This window comes from Indicator indicator, chromosome 5, assembly GCF_027791375.1.
Source record: "Indicator indicator isolate 239-I01 chromosome 5, UM_Iind_1.1, whole genome shotgun sequence".
NCBI classification, from domain to species: Eukaryota; Metazoa; Chordata; class Aves; order Piciformes; family Indicatoridae; genus Indicator; species Indicator indicator.
In genome coordinates this window covers 33,547,668-33,571,857 of record NC_072014.1, presented here as the reverse complement: position 1 = coordinate 33,571,857, position 24,190 = coordinate 33,547,668, and the positions used below count along the sequence as shown (strand labels likewise).

The 24,190-nt window shown below is 42.7% G+C and overlaps 1 protein-coding gene across 1 annotated transcript; it reads left to right on the top strand.

The window, feature by feature from the left end:
- The first annotated feature begins 6,675 nt into the window (after positions 1-6,675).
- Positions 6,676-16,840, top strand: LOC128967276 (5-hydroxytryptamine receptor 5A-like). The gene is made up of 2 exons (XM_054381338.1): positions 6,676-7,458; positions 16,508-16,840. The coding sequence occupies exons 1-2, from the start codon at positions 6,676-6,678 to the stop codon at positions 16,838-16,840; spliced, it is 1,116 nt and encodes a 371-aa protein (XP_054237313.1).
- Positions 16,841-24,190: the final 7,350 nt, after the last annotated feature.

Below are 24,190 nucleotides of genomic sequence, written 5' to 3'. Positions count from 1 at the left end.
CTAAAATAACAGTGCTGAAAGAAGCCTAGAATCAGCTGGCTAGGCATGCAGAATAAAGTCCCTCTGCTCTTGACTTTGGCTGTACTAGCTTGATTTCCTCTGGATTTTAGCTGCTTGGCTTGACAGGACAGTTCGTGCAACTGTTACCAATGCTTTTGTTTGCTCTAGCTTTATAGAAGATGTTGAGCTGTGAAAATAAGAATCCAGTCTCTTGAACTGGAATGCTCTTCACTTCTGAAAAATATGCTGGCTTGCATCAAAATCATAAATACTGTAATGTTGCTTGTGTCAGATCTATTTATTGCACAGCCACGTGAGGAAGAAACTGCTTTTTAATTTTTTTTTCCTCATCTTAGCTACCACAATGAACTTTTGATATGGAGTGGTGAGGAGAGGTAGGGGAAGGATGCCATTAAGAACAGAAGATAAATAGAAAATCAGAGGTTTTAAAATAGAGTGCTGTCAAGACACACACTCCCCTTGCTGTATCAGTGCCATCCAGCTTAAGAACTGCATACAGCTTTCAAAAAAAAAAAAAAATGTCTGAGCATGCTCTACAATTGCAGTCCATTTCCCCAAACACTTGTGAGCCAAAACACTGAAAAACATAACCATTCACTATTTTTATCTAGTTGGTCAGAATTAAAAAGAAGAAAATCATAGGCTCTGCAAAATCCTGTATAACAGTTCCAAGACTTTTTCCAAATGTTCCTCTCTATTTTTGCTTTAAAAAGCCAAACAAATAAATAAAAAACCCACCACACCATGAACAGCTTCATTTTTGCACAGAAATCATACCACTCATATCTTTACATTTCTCTCAATTGTTGCAGAAGAAAACGTAGCCAAATTCTTGTAGTACTATGAGAGGTAATTCTTTAATACTGGAAAAAGAATCCTTGACCTGTACCAAGCCACAGGTGCAGCATTGCCTGTTACAGAACTATATGAACTATTAAGTGTTTTTTTTAAACACTGTATTTTTCACTTCATTGCAAAATTTTATGATTCTTTTTCTGGTGCTTTGCATGTGTCACTCGAACTACTCTCAAAAAAAATATTAGTATAGAATCGTTTAGGCTGAAAAAAACCTTTAAGATCAAGTCCAACTATTAAACTAACACTATCAAGTCCACCACTAAAACATGTCCCTAAGAACCACACCTATATGTCTTTTATACACCTCCAAGGGTGGCTCAACCACTTCCCTGGGTAAGCCTGTTCCAGTGCTTGACAACACTTTCATTAAAGAAATTTTTCCTAATGTCCAACCCAAACTTTCACTGATGCAACTTCAGGCCATATCCTCATCCTGTCACTTGAGAAAACAGACCAGCACCCACCTCACTATAACCTCCTTTTAGGTAGTTTTAGAGAGCCTGAGGTCTCCCCTCAGCCTCCTTTTCTCCAGACTAAACAACTTTAGTTCCCTCAGCTGCTCCTCATAAGACCTGTTCTCCAGACTCTTCACCAGCTTTGTTGCAGTTCTCTGGACAAACTCCAGTACCTCTATGTCTTTCTTGTAGTGAGAGGCCCAAAATTCAGCAGGTTTTATCCCACTTGCCACATAAATTGAGCAAGGGATTCCTTGTAAATAAGGACACTGAGGAGAACGGACTATTTCCAGTTGAAACAGACCTACGCTGATTATCTACTCAAGGTGAGACATCAATGCCATTTCAGGTACAAACTAGCCAATAGGCATGCAAGTTTTAAATCAAACTTACTCAAAGAATTTTTCCTTTTAGTATGGATATGAAACTTGTCTGTTCAAAAGGATTGCACAGAGAAATGACCACACACACATTCCAGACTGTACTCATTAAAAATTCATACAAAGGCCCTGTTTTACATTCACTCGACATCATACTGGCAGTGGAGTTAATTAGTAGAAATAGGTGGCCCACATGGGGAATTTTTTATGAACACTTTGTCCAAGGAAAGAAGGCTCTTTCTACCACACTTAATACAAACATGAAAAGAGCTGCTGCACAAGTTTGAAGTGATCTGGAATGAGAATCAAAGGCATTTCGACAATGCTACTTTCTCAGACACCAATTAAAATCACATAGAATCAACCAGGTTGGAAAAGGCCTCAGAGATCATCAAGTCCAACCTGTTACCTAACACCTAACAACTAAACCATGGCTCCAAGTGCCAGATCCAATCTTTTTTTGAGCACCTCCAGGGATGGCGACTCCACCACATCCCTGGGCAGCACATTCCACTGGACAATCACTCTTTCTGTGAAGAACTTCCTCCTCACCTCAAGCCTAAACTTCCCCTGGTGCAGCTTGAGACTGTGTCCTCTTGTTCTGCCACTGTTTGCTTGGGAGAAGAGACCAACCCCCCACCTGTCTACAACCCATCTACAACTTCCACAAGTGGAAAGTCTGTGTCTTGTACATAGTCAAAAGAATAATGAATACATAAATAAACAAATAGATACAAAAACAAACAAATAAAAAAATAAACAAAAACCCCAAAGCAATGACAACAACAAAAAGACCACAAAAACCAACAGTCTGGCTCATTCTCAAAATTATTTGCAGTAGCAGAAGCCAAAAGCCAAGGTCAATGTTCACTCAGTTACAGATTATTAATTGAGTAGGGTGTATGCCCTTTGTATTCATGTGTTGGCCTTAGCTGTATTAGGGCTTCCTGTTTGTTAACATACATGCACACAGTCTTGTGGCAAACCTAATCCATGCAGGTATGCAGATATTTGCTGGCTACCCCTTGTGCTTAGTGGCTGATATCCTCATAGGTTACGTAAAGCTGAAATTTGAATGGAAATTATTCTGTCAAAGATGTGCTCATTATCATCAATAAAATCAGTACTAGCTAGCATCTATGTGACATCTAGATTCTCCATCACAGAAATATGGAACCAGCTGTCAAAGGGCTTTTGAAGGCATGTTTTTCCCTTAAGCTAATATTTTTTTCTAGGTATTTATCAAATTAATTGCAGGATTTATATAACTGATTTTTCAAAAAAATGCTTTATAAAGGAGGCTGATTCTGTTAAAGAAGAGGCAGCAGAGAACAGAGGATGAAATAAAACTGCAGATACTAGGAGCTCTCATAGGACTTTTGTATCTAAAACAAAAAAATGGAAAATAAGTCAAAACAGTCAAGTTCGGTGTAGTCTACTTTTAGGGCTCTAAAAATAATCTGCTTCCATGTCTAATAGATAAAAGCAAGCTTCTAAAAAATGTAAACTATATTTAAATTGTATGTACTTATAAAAATACAGCATCACTTCACATAATGACTTGAAATTCTGTTATCTGGATGAATCATTATCCACTAAAGCTGTTCCTAAGCATCATGCTGTCTTCGAAGGTGCTTGAAAACAAGGATAATGAAGCTAGCCTGCTGTCTGGGGCAGACAGGTGCTTCTGGAGCACAGCTCTACAAAGGGAAGCTTGGACAGGACTTAGAAGGATGTAGGGAGGGTTAAGCTAAGTTAAGAACTTTGAGAGTGACAGGTAAAAAATAAAATTATGACAACCCTGAGTCTGAGAAGATTCATTTCACTGCTGGCAGCCAGAAGAATGATTTTTGCAGGTGGTGTTCAATAAGGTGGTAAGGACTAGGAAATATATTTTGCAATTCCTCATCTCTGTCTCAAGTCCTTTTCTTGGCAATTCTCAGGTCACCAGAGAAAAGTGAGAACAGATGCAAAGGAAGATGTGAAGCATTTCCATTCTTAGATTTTATAAGCAGATGACTATTTCCCACCCTTTTGTGTTTTGCATCCCTGAGACTTTTCAGCCCACAATCTCTAAACATCCAGATGGAAAGATGACATTATTTCATATTTACTTTAAATTCTATGATTTAGCTCCAAGTCCCTAGTCACATTTATTTGCTTATTTGAAGAACAATGAAAGAGTTGGTGATATCAGTTATCTTTGGATGATACCCTCTGTCATATTTTGTTAAAAGAAGGAACTATGAAGATGCAAACTGTATTTTCTGAAGTCACTGAAAAATATCAGTGAATAAACCAAAGTATTTTCATTGTTTTTATTGCACTTTGACATGACATTAACTTGTAATACTGCAACTGCACATAAAACTAAACTAGGTCCTCCTTCAGTTTCAATAGGAAAAAAGCATGGGGTTTTGGGTCTCTTTCTTGGTGTTTTATTTTTATCATTTCATGCAATATTTATTTGCTTTACACATGCAAGTCTCCTCGTATTTTAAAATTCCCTCTTCTCCTTTTCAAAGTATACCCTGGTTTCTGAGACATTGTAATGCCATTGTTGCCATAGCAATCTTCGAGGAGCGCTAAGCCTTTGCATTCACAAGACAAGACAGCAGTGGGGTAATTACCAAGAAAAAAAATAAATCCCTTTGAGATTTTACTCAAGCCTCTGTATTATAAGACTAGGTTATTTCAGTCAAGTGGGAGGAAAAAAAAGTAGGAGATTTCAATGAATTTGATGTGTGAACTAGAATGTATCTATCAGGATGTGGCACATGATATATATAGAATAAACAGAAGAGATAGAATGTGCGTGTTCTAGGGAAGGAGGATTTTGAGATCTGGGCTGCTTTAATGGTGGCCCACATATCACAGTATCACACAGTATATCAGAGGTTGGAAGGGACCTCAAGAGATCATCAGGTCCAACCCCCCTGCCAGAGCAGGATCACTTATGGTAGTCTGCACAGGAATGCATCCAGGTGGGTTTTGAAAGTCTCCAGAGAAGGAGACTCCACAACCCCGCTGGGGAGCCTGTTCCAGTGCTCTGTCACCGCACTCAGAAGATCTATTCTCCTGGTAATAAAAGCTGTTAAGTAATGAAGATAGTTTTCTCTTTGCTGCTGCTTTACACTAGAGCACCTGTTAGAATTACTATAGGATAGAACAACTAAAATCGTGTCTGCATTAGGAGCCTAAGAAATAATTAATTTGCTTTATTGTTCATCTGAAGTGGCATCCAAAAGTTAACCAACAGGTTGGTCATTCTGATTACCGTCATTGTCTTTCATTTCTGTAACATTTTATCATTGTTTCAGCTTTTGAAGTTAGGATCCCTGGCTAAGCCAAGTTAGACCCTGCTTGCTGTGGGTAACACAGAGGTGCTATACGGTGTTTGTGGTTTTTTCGGATGATACTGTTTCCTCAGTGACGTGAGACCAAGTGAATCATACTGATTTGAGCAGCATTCATTTAGATGGGACTATTCCGACCCAGAAAATACTCCTTCTCTACTTCAGAACCAACTAACTAATCTCCTGCCCCCCAACTCTGCTCCAATACAGTTTGAGGTTGTAGCTGTGCTGCTATTTGCAGGGAAACAAACTTCACAGACCTTCTTTGGTCTTGTTTTGTGATTCTCAATAACTTGAAATCCCTTTGGAGATCTCTCAACAGCACCATATGACCTAGTAAGGAGGATGAGTTTGTGGTCTTGCCCAGTTACTTCCCTCAAAATTATCCTGTTAACAGGCTAAGAGGAAACAAAAGGAGTGGAAGTTCTGGTTATGGGTTGTAAAGGATCCCAGGAATGAAAGCAGGTCAAAGACAATAGACATAACATGTATGTATGTACTCAGGATACTATATGATCCTGTCACACTCCTTGTCACAATTTATTACTCAGGAAGTGACAAAGCTCATTGCTTTATGCATACCACCCTGTTAACAGACCCTATTACAGACTTTAAAAGAGGCTAACAGGTTTAAAATTAATTTTGAAGCATCTTGATTTTCAGAGAACGGTGTGTTTTCAGAGGCTGGGCACATGCCGTTGGTAAAGAAATCATACTGTAAATCTGCCCTGAAACAGAAGGCAAGATGGAGATGTTCCCGGCCACTTAAAAAAAATGTAACAGATTTTTTGTTTGTTTGTTTGTTTGGGTTTGTTGGTTGGTTGGGTTGGGTTGGGTTTTTTTCAACCTAGAAAACTTCCCATTTAAATGCTGTAGCCTAGAAGTAACTCGCGTTCAAGCACCAAAATTGTCACCAACCTTGTCGGTTGCACCCGGCGGCGGCAAGGGGCCGCTTACTCGAAGCGATGCTCCGGCGGCAGTTTTAAGGGGACCATGGTGGGCAGGGCCCGTGAGGAGAAAGTGCTCTTCGACTGCCTCACGGGTACTGTGGGAAGAACGGGGCGATGTCCCGTCATCTCACGGCGGCTGTGAGGAGAAGGAAGTGTCCCGCCACCTCCCGGTGGGCGGTGGGGAGAAGGCAGTGTTCGGCCGCCTCAAGGGAGCTGAAAAGAGATGCCGGCGGAGGCGGTAGCTCTCGCCGGTGCGGAGCGGACCGTCCGCCGCGGAGGGGACCGTCCGCCGCGGACAGGCTCCGCTACCGCCTCCGAGGCGGCCGTTGGGGCGGGGCAGGAGCGGCGGTGCCGCCCTCCCCGTGCCTGCTCCTCGCCGCGGTCCCGGAGAAGCCTCTTCGGCGGCGGCGCAGCCTCCTGGTATGGGCGTGAGGAGCGGCGGGCGACAACCGGTGCCCGGCGGCGCCGCGGGGCGAGAGGGTGCGGCCTGTCTTGAGGCGTCAGCACATGGAGGGTGGCTGCTGAGGGGAGACCCACTGCGGGCTCCCGCTCCTCCGCAGCGGGGCTAGGGACGGTGACGGGGCGGCAGGCGACCTGGGAAGGGGGAGAGTGCTGGCGTGCCGAAGTAGTGAGGGGCCGAGCCTCAGTCTCGGGCATGGCAGAGACCCTGAGCCCCTGCATCCCACGGTACCAGTGCCAGGCCAACCTTGGTGCCAACACGTCGTCAGCTAATGTGGTCACCAACGTCTCCTCGGCTGCCCCCGCACTCGTGGGCAGCAGCACGTGGAGGGCCCGGGAGCCCTACTCTATCTTCACTATCCTCATCTTGACGCTGCTGGTGCTCCTGACCGTGGCCACCTTCCTCTGGAACTTGCTGGTGCTGGTGACCATCCTGCGAGTGAAGGCTTTCCACCGGGTGCCCCACAACCTCGTGGCTTCCACAGCAGTGTCAGACGTGCTGGTGGCGGCACTGGTGATGCCTCTGAGCTTGGTGAAGGAGCTGTCAGCTGGGCGGCGGTGGCGGCTGGGCCGGGAGCTGTGCCTCGTGTGGGTCTGCTTTGATGTCATGTGCTGCACAGCCAGCATCTGGAACGTCACTGCCATCGCCCTGGACCGCTACTGGTCCATCACCCGCCACCTGGAGTACACACTGCTCACCCGCCGCCGCATCTCTAACATCATGATTGCTCTCACCTGGGCACTTTCTGCTGCCATCTCCCTCGCTCCCCTCTTTGGCTGGGGGGAGACCTACAGCCCTGAGCAGGAGCTTTGTCAGGTCAGCCAGGAGCCATCGTACACCATCATCTCCACTGGTGGGGCGTTCTACCTGCCCCTCTGCGTGGTGCTCTTTGTTTACTGGAAAATCTACAAGGCAGCCAAGTTCCGCATGGGAGGCCGCAGGAGCAACGCCGTGGTGCCCCTGCCCAAGACTGCCCAGGTAAGGGTAGGGAATGGAGAGGAGAGCCCCTACTACCTCCTCCAGGCACCAGCACCCCTGCCTCTCATCTGCTCTTAGCCATCACGTCATCCTGCATTGGTGGTTTCGGCACAGCCGAGACAACTGGGATGTGCCCTGCGGCTCTCGTGTGAATTTAGCTCTGTTACAGGCTGGACATGAGCAGTAATTAGCCAGTCAAAAAGTGTCACTCTCGGAGAAGAGTTTTATTCTCAGTTTTTATTCTCAGGGTTTTTTTTTTTTTCAGTGTGCCATAAAAGTGACAGGTGCATTCACTGCCACTCTGGGGAGCCATTTAAAAATTGTATCTGGTCTGAATTTATCATTCCTTTGCAGTATTGATGTGGTAAACAAAGACATAAACAGCTCTGTAGGTAATGTACTGAGTAAATGTATGCACATTTACCAACCAACATGGACTTTGTGTAGGATCTATCATTGTCTGAATAGAATTTAATGAGCAAATTATAGATTTTATTTATGTGCTTGAGCTATTTTACCTTGCATATTGGGAACACGCTGCTCACTGAATGCTATTGAAACAATGAGCAATGATTTGTTCCTATTTTTAGATTCTCAGCTGTCTTAAAAATCATGTCCTTCTTATTATTATCCCAAACTTTGCCTGTAATCCCACAAAGCCCTACTCATGTGGGAGTTCTCATTTATTCTGGGGATACACCTGGCTAACAGGAAAGCTCTGTCCCTGTGAAAGGGTTGAGGTTGTCCCCCTGTGTCCCATCATGTCAGTCTCTTCATAATGACACTGTCACCCATGTCATGCTATCAAGCTGTTTGGTAGTGGTTTATGTAAATTCCTTCCACTTTCTGTCACCTATTCTGACTCTCACTCCTATCTGTGGAAATAATTCTTTACAGTATTTTTTTGTGACTGCATGTTTTACTTGTTACATCCAGTCCCTTCTCAATAACAAAAGACAAGTTGTGTGGATGTTAGAGGTGCCTAAAGAGACATGCACCCTTCCAACTGGGGCTAATCCTGCAGAGCCTCACTCTTCTGCTAAATCCCTCTCACTTTGGTTTGGAGTCATGGTCAGAAATATTATTGTGGTCACAAATAAAAGTTTGTAGTTTGTGTCCCCCAATTCTGACAAGAGATGACATCACCAGTAACTATATGTGATGAGACCTGCAGATTTGGGCCTTGATGTCTTGAAGATGTAAGCTGAATTATGAAGCTGTCTTCCCCACAGAAGCAGAGACTGTGTTAGAAAAGATGAGTGTGTCTCCTCTGGTAGCATTTTTTTCCCCTTTTCCCCCTCCCTCCCCCCCCCTTTTTTTTTCCTTACAGCTTTTATTGCTTGTTTACACTGAATTTCTTTCCAAGTCATTATAAGTTTGATGAGTGTAGTGCTTGGAGTTAATGTATAATTCTTCCAAGCACAAAAGATAACTGAATATTCACAGTGTTATTTACATGCCTTACCTTTTACACAGACACATACAGGAATCTAAGGTTCTGGGAAGCTAAATGAGCTGAGATGTTGCTGCTTAATTTTTAAGCTATACAGAGACACATTGTTGATGTGTCAGTTTTAATATGGAAAAGTATGGCTCCTTTCACAGTTCTGTCTGCGACGGCCCTTGTGTGGGCACAGCTAGGCTGGCAGGTGAGTGGGTTTTGCTGATGTAGTGTCTGGAAGCTCTACTGACAAAAAGAGCTCCTGTCAGTGTGAGCTGAATGCCCATTTTGGAGGGAGTGCCAGTACAGCTGTTACTGCAACACCAGCAAATGCTCAAGCCAGCATTTCTTCATCTTCCTTATATGAGTAGTGATTGACATATTAGCCTCTCCTTTCATAACTCTGATTCTTGCATCTGCAATTGGTATAAAGTGGCAAACTTCCCTATTGTCCCAACAGCTTCGTTTGCTGACTTAAATAAAAATACTTTTATGACGCCTGTGCAAACCTTCACTCATCGTCTAAAGGAACAGCTGATGCCCATCTGCACACATGCATGTTAAATGAACCCATGGATCAGGGGAGCTGGCGTTCAAGATGAGTTTCTTTCTGAGTTTTCTTACTCACAAAGTTTTATCCTGACCCTATCTAAGCTTTACAGTCGATCATGTTCATAGGAACAGTAGCACTTCCTCAGTGAGTTCTAGAGAAGAACCTGCAGATGCAACATTGCTCTTTTGTCATGGTTACTCTGAGTGTAAAATGCCCTCTGGGTCTCTGTCAGTTCTTATCCTGGGTGCCCTGCACTAGCTTATCCAAGTAACACTAGAGGGTCTTTCAGCACCTGGTGCTGAAGGCTGGCAGCACTTCCCAGGCTGAATGTGAGTGGTAGTAGCAGTAGTCCCAGCAGGGTTGCACTCAGGAATTAACTGTCAGGTAGTGCTGAGATGGAACTGCAAGCCAGGGCTGCAGCCTATGGCCTGAAGTATAGCCAGAAGTGTAGCTGGCTAATACTATCAAGTTAATTTAAGGAGGAAAAGATTTGAGGTCATAGTTCTCTTATGCCAGTGGAAATGCTTTGAAGAAAATTATGCACCAAGTGGAACAGTTGTGATGCTACGTTGATGTTTTTTTACAGTGCTTTTCAGCCAACTGAGTCAGACACTAAAGTGCTCTGTAGGTTGACACTGTGCATGTTTTTATATATATATATATGTGTATATATATGTATACACAAACAGAGAAAGGGCAGCTGTCTCCAAGCTCAAAGCTGGCATACATACTTAGTTTCTGTACTCTTAGATTCTGAATAGAATAGTTACAGCATAACTATTCTGAGTAATTTTTGGTTAAAATTTTACTTACTGTGATGGTTTTAAATTTTAATTTTTTAATTTTTCTTCTCAAAGTTCAAGCAGAGAAAGCAAAAGAATGTAAATAAATCACTATTGGGTGTAAGAAAGCAAAATAATGATTATTTTAAACATTCCCATTGGAGAGGTAGAAATGTTTAAGAATCTCTACTCAAAACAAAGTTGGGGCAGTCTGAGTTGGGGACTCAGCTTACTCACTTGGTTTTCTGTCTGTCTGTCTGCTTCTTCTTTTCTGGCTGAAGATAACACACTGACCTTGTCTAACACTTGCCTAATAGCCTCTGCTTCTTTACTCTGCCTTCTGCCAGGGGGGTCTGGGGGGATTCCTTCTGGCTGGAGGGGAGGCCCCTTGGGGAAAGACCCCTTGGGGAAAGCAAAGGGGGCTTGGTTGTGCTTTTCTGTTGATTGTACACATCTGTAAATGTTGTGAGTAGTGTATATTTGTACATATTCATTGCATTTCATCATAGATTGTAGATTTGCTTGTAAATACAGCTTTCATTTGCTTCTAGACTGAGCTAGCCTGGTCATTGTCGGTGTGGGGGGGATTTCAGCTCTCACACTGTTACACTTGTGCAAGCGAATAACGTTTTTGTAAGGTATTTGGGGAAAAAAAATCGAATGAGGGAGATGGACATGAAACATCTGAGGTGCTTCTGGTTTTACCAAGAGCTTGTTTCTTACTTTCTTTTGAAAGAAAATGCAGAACTGGGACCCTAAATTTGTGTTCATGTTTATATAATTATTTGTTCACTAATTTTGAAACCCCTTAAGTGAATTCTACAGTCAATATTGATGTGGGTGACTCTTCTTAAAAAAGAGAGACATACCATCACTGATAGGAGCTATACTCTGACACACCTTGTCGACAGTAGGTAAATAGTCCAACTGAAATAAATGAGGCGGCATGAAGAACAGCAGATACTGCTGGATAGTGCCCATTTAAATCAGTCACTTGTAGCCCAGCAAAACCAAGGATGGCAGAATCTATATGTCAGGATTACTTGCAGTAATTGCAGAGTCAGGATTAAATTTCCATATGAAGAGTTAAAAATTAATTTCTGTTGAAAGTTGGGTTTTGGATTACTTTGGTTCTGTTTCTTTCTCCCCTTTCGAAGTACTTTCCATATAGTCTATAGGTAAGTAGGTCTGATCCAAACCTTACCAGTTTTGTGAGAGTCCTTCCCACTTCAGATAGTATCAGGCCTCAGAGCTCCAATGGTGCAGTGTTATTCTGCATGTTGGCTCATTCAGCCTCTCCAACTCATGTAACTAATCAGGACAATATGAGTGAGTAAACAGACTTTCCTTTTCTGAAGGAATCACAGGCCTTCTATTTCTTATTTCTGCTCCTGACTGTACAAGTAGAAAAGAGGGGTCAGGAAACAAAGTACAACTGTCCAGAAGAGTAGCAGCAGGTGTCAGGTAGGAAGGGAGGCAGGAAGCAAAGTGGAGTGGCAGTGTTTTTCTGGGAAGAATGCAGCGCTATTCCTGTTTACAGCAGAAAAAAAATGTGCTGTGGGAGAAAGGAGCTGTGCTTTTCCCCGTCGGATGTACCATTTGTCATGTTGGTGGAGCATCCAAGAAAGTGTAGCCATTTCTTATGTTTTGATCCTTCCTTGTGGATTTCAGTTTCTCATGTTCTTGTTCAAAGAGTAGACAGTATGCCAAAGCTGCTCTGAGGCAGTAATGATGTTTGCTGAATCACAGTGCAATAGGCAAAACTGAATTTGTGGTAGTAAGCCAAGTTTGCTTGATGCTTGCCATCTTTACTGTTGTTTTGTTACTGCAGACCCTGGATGTACAGGACAAACACATACAGTACCTGCCATGAAAGACTATAATAACAATCCTTAAAGCTACAAGGAACATTTACAATCAAGGGATTTCATCAGAAGCTCCTTGGTATCATGTGTTTTATAATGGTGCTAGGAACAGAAGAATTGAGCTCATACAGCTCTAGGAACAAAACAAACAGAAGTGTCATTGAACTATGACTACAGATGAGCATACAAAAGAATGAATTCTGAAACTAAACCCAAACTCCTCTGTGTCTGAGGAAGAATTTATATTAGAGAAGTCTTTTCCTTCATTTAACTTTATCATACTCTCGAATGTGGTTGTCTCTGCACTTTACAGAGCCTATTGTCCTGGAAATAGCCAATTTCAGAACTTTCACCACTTCAGAACACGATTCTGGCCTCAGAGTATCAGTCCTTTCATACCAGCTCTTTTATCCACTGAATTGCACCTCCTGGAGCAGAGCTTGGGCAGAGGTAAGGACATCTGTGCCCAAGGAATAGTGTGCTACTAGCCACTGAGAGAGAACAGTGTGCAACACCATGCAGTAGTGCTCACACACAAGAGATGTCTCCAGCATAAATGAAGGCATCTTCATGGATTGCTTTAATTTGCAGCCTGTGACCGCTTTTTCCTCCATCACTGCCAGCTCCCCAGCATTCATCAGTAGGCCCAAAATGGGGGGAAAGGTTTTATACTGGGCTTGCCCTTTCTTCCCTGTGACACAGGGATAGTGGTCAGGTATTGTGACTTACAGTAGAAACTGGAGTCATGCAAATCCTCCAGGACTGACACTGGCAACTGCAGAATTGGTATAGTCAAAGCTGGTTTTAGTTCAAGAAAGCTGCAACTGGCAAGGCTGGAAAGCAGCTACATAATCTTTTTGGCCTGTGCTCTTGTTCAGACAATGCCAAATTACAGTGGGTTACCCTATGCCTACATAAGAAGAGGAATCCTTCAGTTTGGTTCCCCTGCCAGCACCATGTGCCACAACAGCGTTTGCCTGCAGTAGACCAATTTCTTTCCATGTTCTTTCTGTGGGTTGGCTTGTAACAGACAGCCTTGACAACACAGTCCTGGGGGCTGGTAATTGTAGCAAGGATAATCTTACAACAACCTGTCCAGGGAGATGAGTCAGATCTGCAGCAAAACGTATAGAGAGCCATGAAAAATGTAAACATTGAAATGATAGTGAAAGGTTGGACTTCTCCAGCTTTGCAGTTTGCACTGATATGTATTTCCTGACATGAACAGCACTTGAGGTTAAAGCCATGTTTAACTTTTAAAATCTGGTGGAACTGTCCTCTAATGACTCAGTCCCCACAGAAGGGACAGGATGCTGGCAGTGCTGTAGTAGGTGTATATGGTGCCCAGGCAGGGAGGGAGTGCAGTACCTCAGAGCTGGGGCGTTCACAGGAGCCTCACTTAGAAACCCTCTGTAGATTCTGGTCACTTTTGCAATCACACAAGCCAGGAGCAGCTGGCCAGTGGATTGCAGGCCTGACAAGTGGCAACACTCATGCCAGGGGCTGGCACTTGGAACAGTACCCCAGGCCAGAAATGCCCAAGAGGCAGGTGAGCCTGACAGCCAGTGAGAGAGGGCTGTTCACAGTGTGCATGGCTGGTCAGCTGGAAACGACCTGCTGGGTGAGCATTAGACACTGATGATCATGGAAAGCTGAGCTTTCCTATAGTTCCCAAGGTTTAAATGTTTGTGTAAGTCCTGGTGAAGGCTCAGGCTGAAGGAAGTTGCTAAGCAGACATAGTAGTTACCTTTTCAAGAACATTTTGTGTATCCTTCCCAAAGGATTTCATATGGAACACTGAAGCAAAGTATCTCCAGTCTGCCAGGGATATTTACATAGTTTACTTAAGGAAGGGTTGCATGAGATTTATTATTCCTAAAGCACCAGGATTTTGTTTGCACTTTCATTATGATTACTGTTATTACAACATTATTCAGAAGTCCCAGGCAGAAAAAAAAAATAAAAAATAGCTATGACAGCAAAGAAAGTAGAAGAAAGAAAGTAAATAGGAAGACAACTGCTGTTCTGTAATTAAAAATAATTTTAAAAATCTATTTTCAGTTACTCTTCAATATCTAGAGACAAGTGGAGTTTGTGGAAACTTCTCTGATTTCAGTAGGAGCCTGACCAAGCTGTAAATGCATGCTTCATTAGGAAAAACAGCTAAAGGACTGTGGTATCTTCTGTTACAATAAGTCCAGTAACTCTTTCTCACAATGTGAAATTAAATGATAAAAGAGTCACTTCTAGTAAACTCAGCAGTTCAGTTATGAGCCTTCCAAAACCTGAAGTACTGGAAAGAGAAGGCTCTGATTTGATGATGACAAACTGCAAGCTCTGTCTTTTGAGGAAGAGTTGAAGGTTAAATGTAGTGCCAAACTATGCCTGGTGCCAGTGACAAAGTTCTTTGTATGGCTCTTCCCCAGAGGCTTACTTATGTAGCTATTCCTCAGGGCTAAGATGTAATCTTTCAGGGCTGCTTGTCACAAATTTGTCCTAATGTCATACATTCATCCCTTTTTGCCGAGTGTGATTAAGGATGTGCAGAGCAAGTCCTTCTGCAGACAAATGGTGTGATCCTTGCTACATGAGGGGTGTCCTATTTTAATTGTCAGGACAGATGTGATTTTCATTTTCCTCCATTATTTGCCTGCTCCCATAATCTGCTGCTCTTACATTCCGCAGCCATGTCTCACATCTGAGGGTGAAGACAGGGATATCCATCTTGAAGAGTGATTGTCCAGCCATTGCCAGTGCTTCCCTCTCTGAGCTGCTGTGCTCATATTAAAAGGAGGCCCTCCAGCTATTACAAAGCTTGCAGAAAGGTGGCATGTGCATGTGGAACATGTAGGTAATCTAAAACCAAGCCATCTTTGGGGTGGTGTCAAAGTCTTGCAGTGCCTGTGAATTATCACTTAAGCAAATTTTCAGGCCTCAGGTTGCATCCTTAAAATGTTTATTTTATTGTGCTGTCTTTGTAACTTCAGTGCCTAGAAGAACTTTAAACTTGGGGATAATTTATTCTTCAGAACAAGGGTTTTTTTTTGTAAGCATATTAATAGTTTATGCCCAGAACCTCTTTGCCAGTCTCACTGCCACCCAGAGCACTGTACTGTACTCACAGTGCAGATGAATGTCTTGCCTTAGCAAGGGAGGAGACATGAAGCATTGTTGGTGGTCTGGGCAGCTGACATTTTTTTCCCCCTCTTGTGTTAAGTTCTGCTGAAGCCTCAGTGTGAACCGAGGCTGATTGAAATGGTGGTTTTCTGGCAATGGAGTATTTTTGGTGAGAATACTAAGTAGATCTGAGTGAAATAAAGGACAGGTGACAGGGGAGAGAAAGCAAGGACAAGAAAATTCTGCTTCTCCAGCAAAGCTTTTCTTTTATTATAACCAGTATATATTGCAAGCTAACTCAAAATTGTGGCACAGTGCCTGAGGATACATCATCTTCAGGTGCTTCCTGCTGCTCCCATTGTCATGTACTGTGTTGGCACTGACACTAGGCTGCAGCTGGTACAATATGATGGTCCATCCCTCTCCAGGAGGAAGATGTGCCTGTGATGAGATAGCCTCTGTCAAGGAGTCTTTCATAAGAGACTCTTCTTGATGAGTTTACTTTCCACAGAACTATTTCCAAAGTACTCTTCTTTCAGGCTTTTATGATTTTTTGGGAGGGATAACGAACTATCAGCATTTTCCAAAGATCAGACACATTTCTTAAAACTTCCTCAAACCAAAGTCCCACGCTTTCATTAAAAATGAAAGTTCTGATGGGAAAAAAATCCTGCAGATTTAGCTGAATTTTTTGGGGTGTGCTCTGTCCCTTCTGCAGAACAAGTGGTAATGCCAAGCTTCAGTACCCACCAAGGATGGGATTTTGAAGAAAGTTAGACTGAAGAAATTAGCTTTATCTGGTAGTTGATGAGCAGGCATTTGTGGCAGGTGCCTCCCTAATACCTTAGGGAAATGACCCAAAGGGCCTGCAACAGAATGAAATTCATTTATGATTCAAGCTTGAGAAACCCTGAAGATCATGTAGCAGCCTAGAAAGTGTGGGATAGACAGAAGGCTCCTGCCTCTGTTAGCTTCCTGCAACAATCTGGTTTCCCTCTTGGTATCAAGGCATCCAGTAAAATAAACTGAACAAGAATGCCCACAACACACGCCACGTGGCATCAGTTACTCTTTATTTAGCTTTGTTTGTCAGTCCCATTCAGCAGCTTTTCCAACATGATGAGTAGTCTGGTAATGTTGGCACTCTGGGGCATTTTCTTTCTTTTAGCGTGGAAGGAACAGAGTTGGGGCCTTTTGTGGTAGGTGCACAGATGTCGTGCTGTCATTTAAAAGTAATGCTTCACTCAAACAAATTGTCTTGGTAAGAATCCATGTTTGCTTTTGTTTTGAGGTGAAGGAAGCTTCGCATGAACCACAGATGGTGTTTACAGCTCGTCATGCAGCTATCAATTTCCAGACAGATGGAGAAACATGGAGAGAACAAAAAGAGAAAAAGGCAGCTCTGATGGTTGGCATCTTAATTGGAGTTTTTGTACTGTGCTGGATCCCTTTTTTCATCACGGAACTAATAAGCCCTCTCTGTTCCTGCAACATCCCACCCATCTGGAAAAGCATCTTTCTTTGGCTTGGCTACTCCAATTCTTTCTTTAATCCTCTCATTTATACAGCATTCAACAAAAATTACAACAATGCCTTCAAGAACCTTTTTGTGAAGCAGAGATAAAAGGGTACGCAATGGAGAAGACAATTCCTTTTTTGCATAATAGAGAGAGTTCCTGAAGGAAACATGCCTGTGGAATGCAGAGTTTTCATGTGCCAGAGCTACTTGAGGGGATTTCGGAACAGTGAAAAAGAAGATGGATGATGTTTGGATACAAACCTGTGGACAGTTTACAGTTCCCCCTTGGAAAGACTTATATGCTGCTCCAGAACTTGGCAAAGAAGGATGAAGCAGTGAAGACCTCCTGCCTGCTCTGTGAATCAATATGTGTTAAAGTCTGCGAGTGAAACACTGCATGTGTCCAATACCATGACTGTCAAATCTTACCTGGACTGATCTCATCTAACAGCTACGAGTGCCATTCTGTAGCGCTCTCATCATCAGCAAAGGCACCAGTGGGAACTGCTAATTGAGCTATACTGAAATATTTGTGAGGTGGGCAGGACGCTGGTTTTCATTTGGAGATTTATTTGGAAAGGAATAAACATGCTGTATTCAATCAGTGTTTGAACTGACATGAAATTAAAATGGATGACTGAGCAGCTCAGAACGACACCCTGGTATGATTGAAGGGCTGCATGTTCTCTAGCAAGCAGCAGCTCTTGATGGGAGGTCTTGGTGAAATACAGGTCTGTTACGTTCCCTGGGGTTAAATGAATTTTAGAGCCAAGTGTAGAATTATTTGGAGCTACTGAGAATGTGCTCACATCACTTGCATGGGAGGAGGATACAGTGTGGAGTTCTCACTTGCATCGTACTCTCTCACTGTGCAGGGCTCAGGCTCTTCCTGTTTTCTGAAACCCAGGTGGGCTCCAGACAGACACCTGACACCTCCAACAGAATGGGGACTGTCTGCATTATTTTTTCATGCTGCCATAAACACGTATTTGTTTTGCAAACACCAAATATATTGTATTCAATCACAGATGTGCTGGCAGCAGCACCTGTCTGCTTAGCTGTGGCAGGCGAGTACCTGCACTGTGTTGTCAGAGGTCCTTGCACCACAAATGTGCTCATCATCTCACCTGAGTGAAGTCCACAATTTGTCAGCTTGCATCAGCATCCTCTTATTGTAAGAAAGGTACTGATGCCATCAGGTCTAAGTGACTCCAGAAACTCACAATTGACTCAACACCAAACCTTAAATTCTTTAAATACCGTAAGGGCAAAACAGTGTAGCTGTGATGGGGCTGGACAACATCACAGCTCCTTCTGAAGCCGAGGTTTCACTTTTTACACTCCTTTTCTCTGCCAGTTTTGTGTTTTCTGCTGCTTACCCAACCCTGTGATTCAAAGTGTACCCTCAGGCAAACAACACAAACTGCACAGAATGCGTAAGTCACAAATTCCAGCTCCAGCAATATACACCACTGGCATCTTGATCTCACTGCAGTGCATCACACTCTCAGCCTCATCTCTGATAGGTACCAAGTTAATTGGCATCACATCGACACAAATGGTGACCACAAAGCTCCTACCAAGTCTTGGTATCCTGGCAGGGTCTCGCAGGCAGCAGGAGCTAGGTGCATTTCCCCCTGCTAGGACTCATGTACTTAACAGATATGTCAGAGAGATTATCAGATGTCTGTGTCATGTAGTCTGAAAATCAGAAAAATGATGGAGCCTTTACTTGCTTAACATAAAGCAGAGTTTGCTGCAGTGTAGCCTAAAGCGGTTCATGTACCTGGTGATGTCAAATTGAGCTCAATGTCAGGTGTAGGGGCAGCTTAGACCGAAGCAAGTTCCAGCTCCTTTCTAAATAAGTGATTTACACAAATACCTTTGGAGCACATTCCTCCAGTTCCTGAAGGGAACTGTCCAGCCTCATCTCACTAGCACAGTGTGTGGCGAGATCAGCACTGCTGTACCTCACACTGCAGTACTTCGATATTCCAGCGTGACCTGCTGTGCCTGCAGCTACAGCCACCTCCCTATCTTAAATACCTGCAGAGGATGCTTCTCTCAGTTTCAATGGGAACTGAGAATTTTTCATAACCTAGAATTTCAAAGAGTGGTTAGATAGTGGTTCAGAATTCTAAATGCCAGCTTCAGTAACTGTCTCCCTTGTGAATCTCAATTTGCCTGGATATCGAATAGCTACACTTCAAACTAGTGTTTGGAGGCCTAATTAAACCAGAAGGAAGAGACATATGTAAGAGTCTAAAAGTTACTAAAGCCTGCAGACCTTACACAGAGCCACTGCTGAATTGTTCTAGTGAAGTGAATTTTTCTTGTGTGATAGTCATTGCTCTAAAATCCAAACAGATGGCATGGAAGGAGAAAATGAGGAGGACACCTTAAGCTGGTGGTTGAAAAGCATACAAATTGCATGTGGCCACTCCTGAAGTTTTCAATAACCACACTTTGGTCAAATTTTAGTGCCTGTACCCCATCTGCCAGGCAAGATAAGCCATTACTAGCATGCAGATCTAACATCAATCCCACTGCACTCAAGTTCAGGCCCATCACAGTCTGTGGCTGCAACAGCAGACATTTGTTCCAATGCTAAATTCCAGCTGACTGGAGGAACACCAGGCTCCAGTTGTGGTGCAGGAACCCTTCCAAGAAGCAACACAGATTTTGGTGTAGGTTTTACCATGTCTTGGCATCTGGAACTTGAGAGAACACCATAAAGCCAGAAAAGTGCTGTGCAGCACACTGTAGCTGTGCTCTAAACTGGTATTCCAGCAAATGCTGAAGATGAAGCAGGGCTGTTTTCAGCTAGCTCAAGAAATATAGCAGGGCCACTGCTGCAGCACACAATGTAGCTCTCCACCTCCTCAAAGATTAATTTAACTTCCTGAGGAGGTGAATCTGAGCCTCTGTAATTTTACTGTGAGAATTTCTCAGGATAACTAGTTTAGAGCTCTGCCCACCCAAGCATCTGTGACAGCAGTGAGTTGTTACAGAGTGACAGGCTTCCACCAAAAGCAGCCTGCTTTCATATTCACCCAGAGGCAAGGAGAAACAAGCAGAGTTTTCATTTCACAACAGTGGTTTAAGAAAGCTCTTAAGAAAATTGGCTTCCCACACTGTCTCTGTGCATGCCTGCATTTGGAAGATTAAAATAACCCTGGATTTTAACCACAATCTGAGCTCAGTGTGGGGGAAAGAAATATATTAACTGGAGTTATAACCTAACCTGATGGATGCTCCTTCCCACTTAAAACCAGAGAAGGCATTAGCATCCCCTGGCCTTCTGCACAGCACATTCAGGAAGTCTTACCCATGGGTTTGTGCACCAGACCCACTAACCTGGTGCAGTGGCAGTATAACTGCTGGATAGGCATCAGCCTTGATTAACAAAAGTTGGAACTCTAGATCATTTCCTACCTCCCTTGTTACTTTATTTCTGTGATTAATTGTTCTCATTATTAAAACTTGCAACTTCATTTTAATTAAAAAGGAAAAAAAAAGGGGGGCGGGGGGAAATCGGGCATGCAAGCACTGCTCTTCCTGGCACTTCATGCACTGGGGTTTAGATCTTATGGCTGTGGCAAGATCTTGTCTTTGGCTTCAAGACAGACCAAAGAAAATACGGCAAATACAACTCCCATGTGAACTAAGATAAATGATGCAGTATCTTAAATAGCCAAATAGAAAAAAATAGTAATAAATCAGCTATTCTAAAGAAGCATTATTTGGCAGCGCTTAGATGTATGGTCATTTATTTCCCCAAAGAGAAGTTGCCAAGCTGGGGTGCACCATTCACCCGCCTCTGCTTGTACACACAGTGGACTACTAGTTTTATTTCCTGACACTGAATCTGCTCCTAGAAAACTCTCTGGAGACTATTGCTCAGCAGAAGGCATTTCTCTGAGAAGCCTGCAGATGTACTGAAATTAAGACCTCAGTTCAATGTGTCGTTGGAATTCACAGATTGCACGGAAATCAAAGAGCTTTGGAAGACGAATGTGAACAGAAGCCACTAATAACTTTCTAAGCTCTTCCTTGCTCCATGAAACCCACAGCTATGCTACAGCTTCCACAATAACAGCTCTGCAGTGATTTACTACTGATCAGGAACTCCTGATCTTTCAACTTGTCTCTGCTTCCAGATAGCTGTGTGACATGAGAGCCTTTCCTACGTGAAGATTGGTACAAAAAGAGATGAAGGATTTCAGCCTCAATACAGGTTGACAACCCACTGCACCAGTACCTCACAAGCCCAGTTTACACCAGTCACAAAGGTAGCAGGTATCACCGAATGCCAGCTTGGAAGGGACCCCAAGGATCATCTGGTCTAACCTTTCTAGGTAATAGTAATTTAAACAAGATGGCCCTAAGCCTTCTCAAGGCTGAACAATCCCAGTCCTCTCACCCTTTCCTCATATGGCAGGTCTTCCAGTCCTCCAATCATTCATGGCCCTTCTCTGGACACTTTCCAGACTGCCTGCATCTTTTGTGTATAGTGGAAACCAAAAAGTATGAGCAGCCCCTGATAGCATGAGAACATGCTGCTAGATGCAACATGGCACTAGCCCTGCCTGAAAAAGCTGCTAGAGACAAAACACTTGCTTCCAGGTCCAGGGTCCACAGCCTTAGAAGCCTTAGATGCCAGCTGGCTGTGTTCACAGAGGCTGCAGCCATGGCTGTGTAGGTACTGCACGAATAAACAGGCTTCTGTTCATACTGTCTTTTAGATAAAAGGCTATCCTAAGAGTATGTCATTCACCACCCAAATGAGTAAGGCGTGTGTATCACCTTGTACTCATGCCCTACTTAAATGCCTAATTTAGCAAGGCTGGTTCTGAGGAGGTGGGTGAACCAGCAAAGCACAATTCTCCAGCTTCTCTTTTGCATGAGTACCAGCAGCTACACAAAACGGGACCTAAAGGAAGTGATGCCCCTTCTCTCATGTAATTTACTTTTCTACAGAAATTTCAGCCAATTTTTGCTATTTCCCATATAACTGGGTATATCCATGTCAGAGTAGCTTTGGGGAATAAAAGACCATAACCTGCCTCTATGCCATACAGTAAAATGCTTTTGTATGTCACACATTTCTCCCCATCAAATACTCTTTGGTTCAGAAACGTACATACTAAGGTCACACTTCTGGAGAATAAATCTTACTGGAGAATAGATCTTATGAATAGTGACTGAAAGAGTTGGGGCTGTTTAGTTTGGAAAAGAGGAGGCTCATCTACCTCAGAGGATGTTGTGGAGAGGTTGGTGCTGGTCTCCTCTCACTGGTAATCAGTGATAGTACAAGAGGGAATGGCCTCAAGCTGCAACTGGGTAGGTTTAGACTGGACACTAGGAAAATTTTTTTTCACATTGGAATGGGCTGCCCAGGGAGGTGGTTGAGTTGCCAACCCCAGATTGTGTTTAAAGGCCATTTAGATGTGGTGCTTGGGAATATGGTTTAGGGGTGAACCTTGATGATTGTGAGGTTCTTTTCCAACCTGAATGTTTCCGTGATTCAATGAGCACACTTTTAATGACATAAAGAGATAAAAAAAAAAAAAAAAAAAAAAAGTCACATTTTAACCTTCCAAGATCTATTCAAATAAACAGTGACTGGGTGCACTACTCCATTCATTTTGCTATCCTGTAACATAAAGATTGTCTGGATTTTATCATGCTTGGATTAGGTGTAAGTCACTGATTTCACTCTCAAAAGACATTTTACAAGTGCACTTGTAGAACTACATTTAAAGAAAGCTGTCACAGTTTGAAAGGTAAGTGAATGCCTTAAGTTCCGAGACTCCCTCAGCTTCTGAAACAAAAAGCAGACTTTACAGTAGTTTATTCATCAGCATATAAAAACCCCAATTGAATGCACTGAAATTGAAATTAAAGCTCTGAGAAGGCTCCATCAATTAAAATAAAACCAAGTTTTGCTACAGGTTCTGTAAATGTTATTTTACAAGCCTGGTAATACAAAATTAATTCAAAGCAAGGACTTTTACTAGTCAAAGAAAAACAGCAATACTGAGGTAAGCTTCTGAAGAAACTCTTAGCTTGCAACCAGTTGAAATGGAGAATTAAGACAGATTCTGCTTGCTTTAGGTTTGTATACTCCTTCACATCCACATTTACACTCAGAATTCAGGGGCTCATGCTGCACAGCTCCAAACTGTGGGCATTAAAAATATTTTTAATTTGGGAGAAAAAAATTAATGGAATAATGATGTAAAGAAACCTTAAATATCCAGCAAAGACAATGGTACACATCCAAATATATTTACTTTAAAGCACTGCCTTCCTTTCGTTGCAAACTCCACTTAAAAGTAACTTGCTGACACTGCCCTTCACTTTGACAAATATCATTTTACTGAAAGCCAAAATGAACTCAGCTGTTTCTGTTTAGCAGGACTGTCATGTTTTATAATGTCAAAGCATCTTGGATACAGTTCCCAAAAATCACCTTCCCACGAGTAGCCATGGCATGATGTGTACTTGTGCCTCCACACAAACAGACTGTGGACAGCCTAATGTAACAGTTAAGCCTGACAGCCATCAAGTGAAGGAAGAGGTGGAATGAAGTTGACCACTAGAAGTGCTTCTCTCATTTTGATTCCTCCCCAGGTATCAAAAGAAATGGAACCATCATATACAGCCTGTGACAGAAAGGAAGGAGCAGCTGACATTTTCCATACCTCTCCAGCTTCTTTCTTCTCATTTTCATACCAGGATCTGAAAGCAAAGATAGTGTCCATCTGCCCTGGATTTCAGTCTACTGCAGAGAGAAACTGCCTTGTTACAATACGTTATAATCTGCGCTCTGATTTATTTTCTATGAGCAATAACTGGATCTCCTCACAAGCCCCAGATTTACATCTTAGTCAAAATCGCTAGCTCCTAGCCCAAGCTAATGTTTTTATATTCCATGTCAAAGTTTCCAGGTTATTGTGTTTGAAGCAAATAATCACAAAATTTATTCTACCTGTAAGCTCATTACTCATCACTACTTAGGAAATTTTGCTTGTTGGTAAAGCAATACTGATGAAAATAATAAACCCAAACTGAAATGTCCATTCCAGTTGTTATTTTTTTTTAGAAGTGCTTGGTATGCCAATACATCACAGCCTGATTTCACAAACAAGTTATCTGGGTGCCAAAGTTAAATTATTCCATGTATAAATTAGAAAGAAAAACAATTATCATTTCAATAGAGGGTGAAGTTTGCAGGCATAAATAATATCTCCTAATATCAAAGCTGACTACAGAAAGTCTGCAAATAGCATTCAATGCAAATTTCCTTCTAAGAAGGCACTCAATGTAAATTTTTTCCTTCTTTGAAGGTAATTGGAATGTTGCTTTCATTATTTCAATAGGTCTAGGAAGACTGACCTTTTGAATAGATACACAAGAGGAGCAGCACATGTATTCAGTCACCACACAGTG

Bases quoted from the DNA above. Each gene is read 5' to 3' on its own strand.
- LOC128967276 (XM_054381338.1), top strand. From the start codon at position 6,676: ATGGCAGAGACCCTGAGCCCCTGCATCCCACGGTACCAGTGCCAGGCC. The intron at 7,459-16,507 runs GTAAGGGTAGGG...TTTTGTTTTGAG, and splicing joins CCCTGCCCAAGACTGCCCAG to GTGAAGGAAGCTTCGCATGA.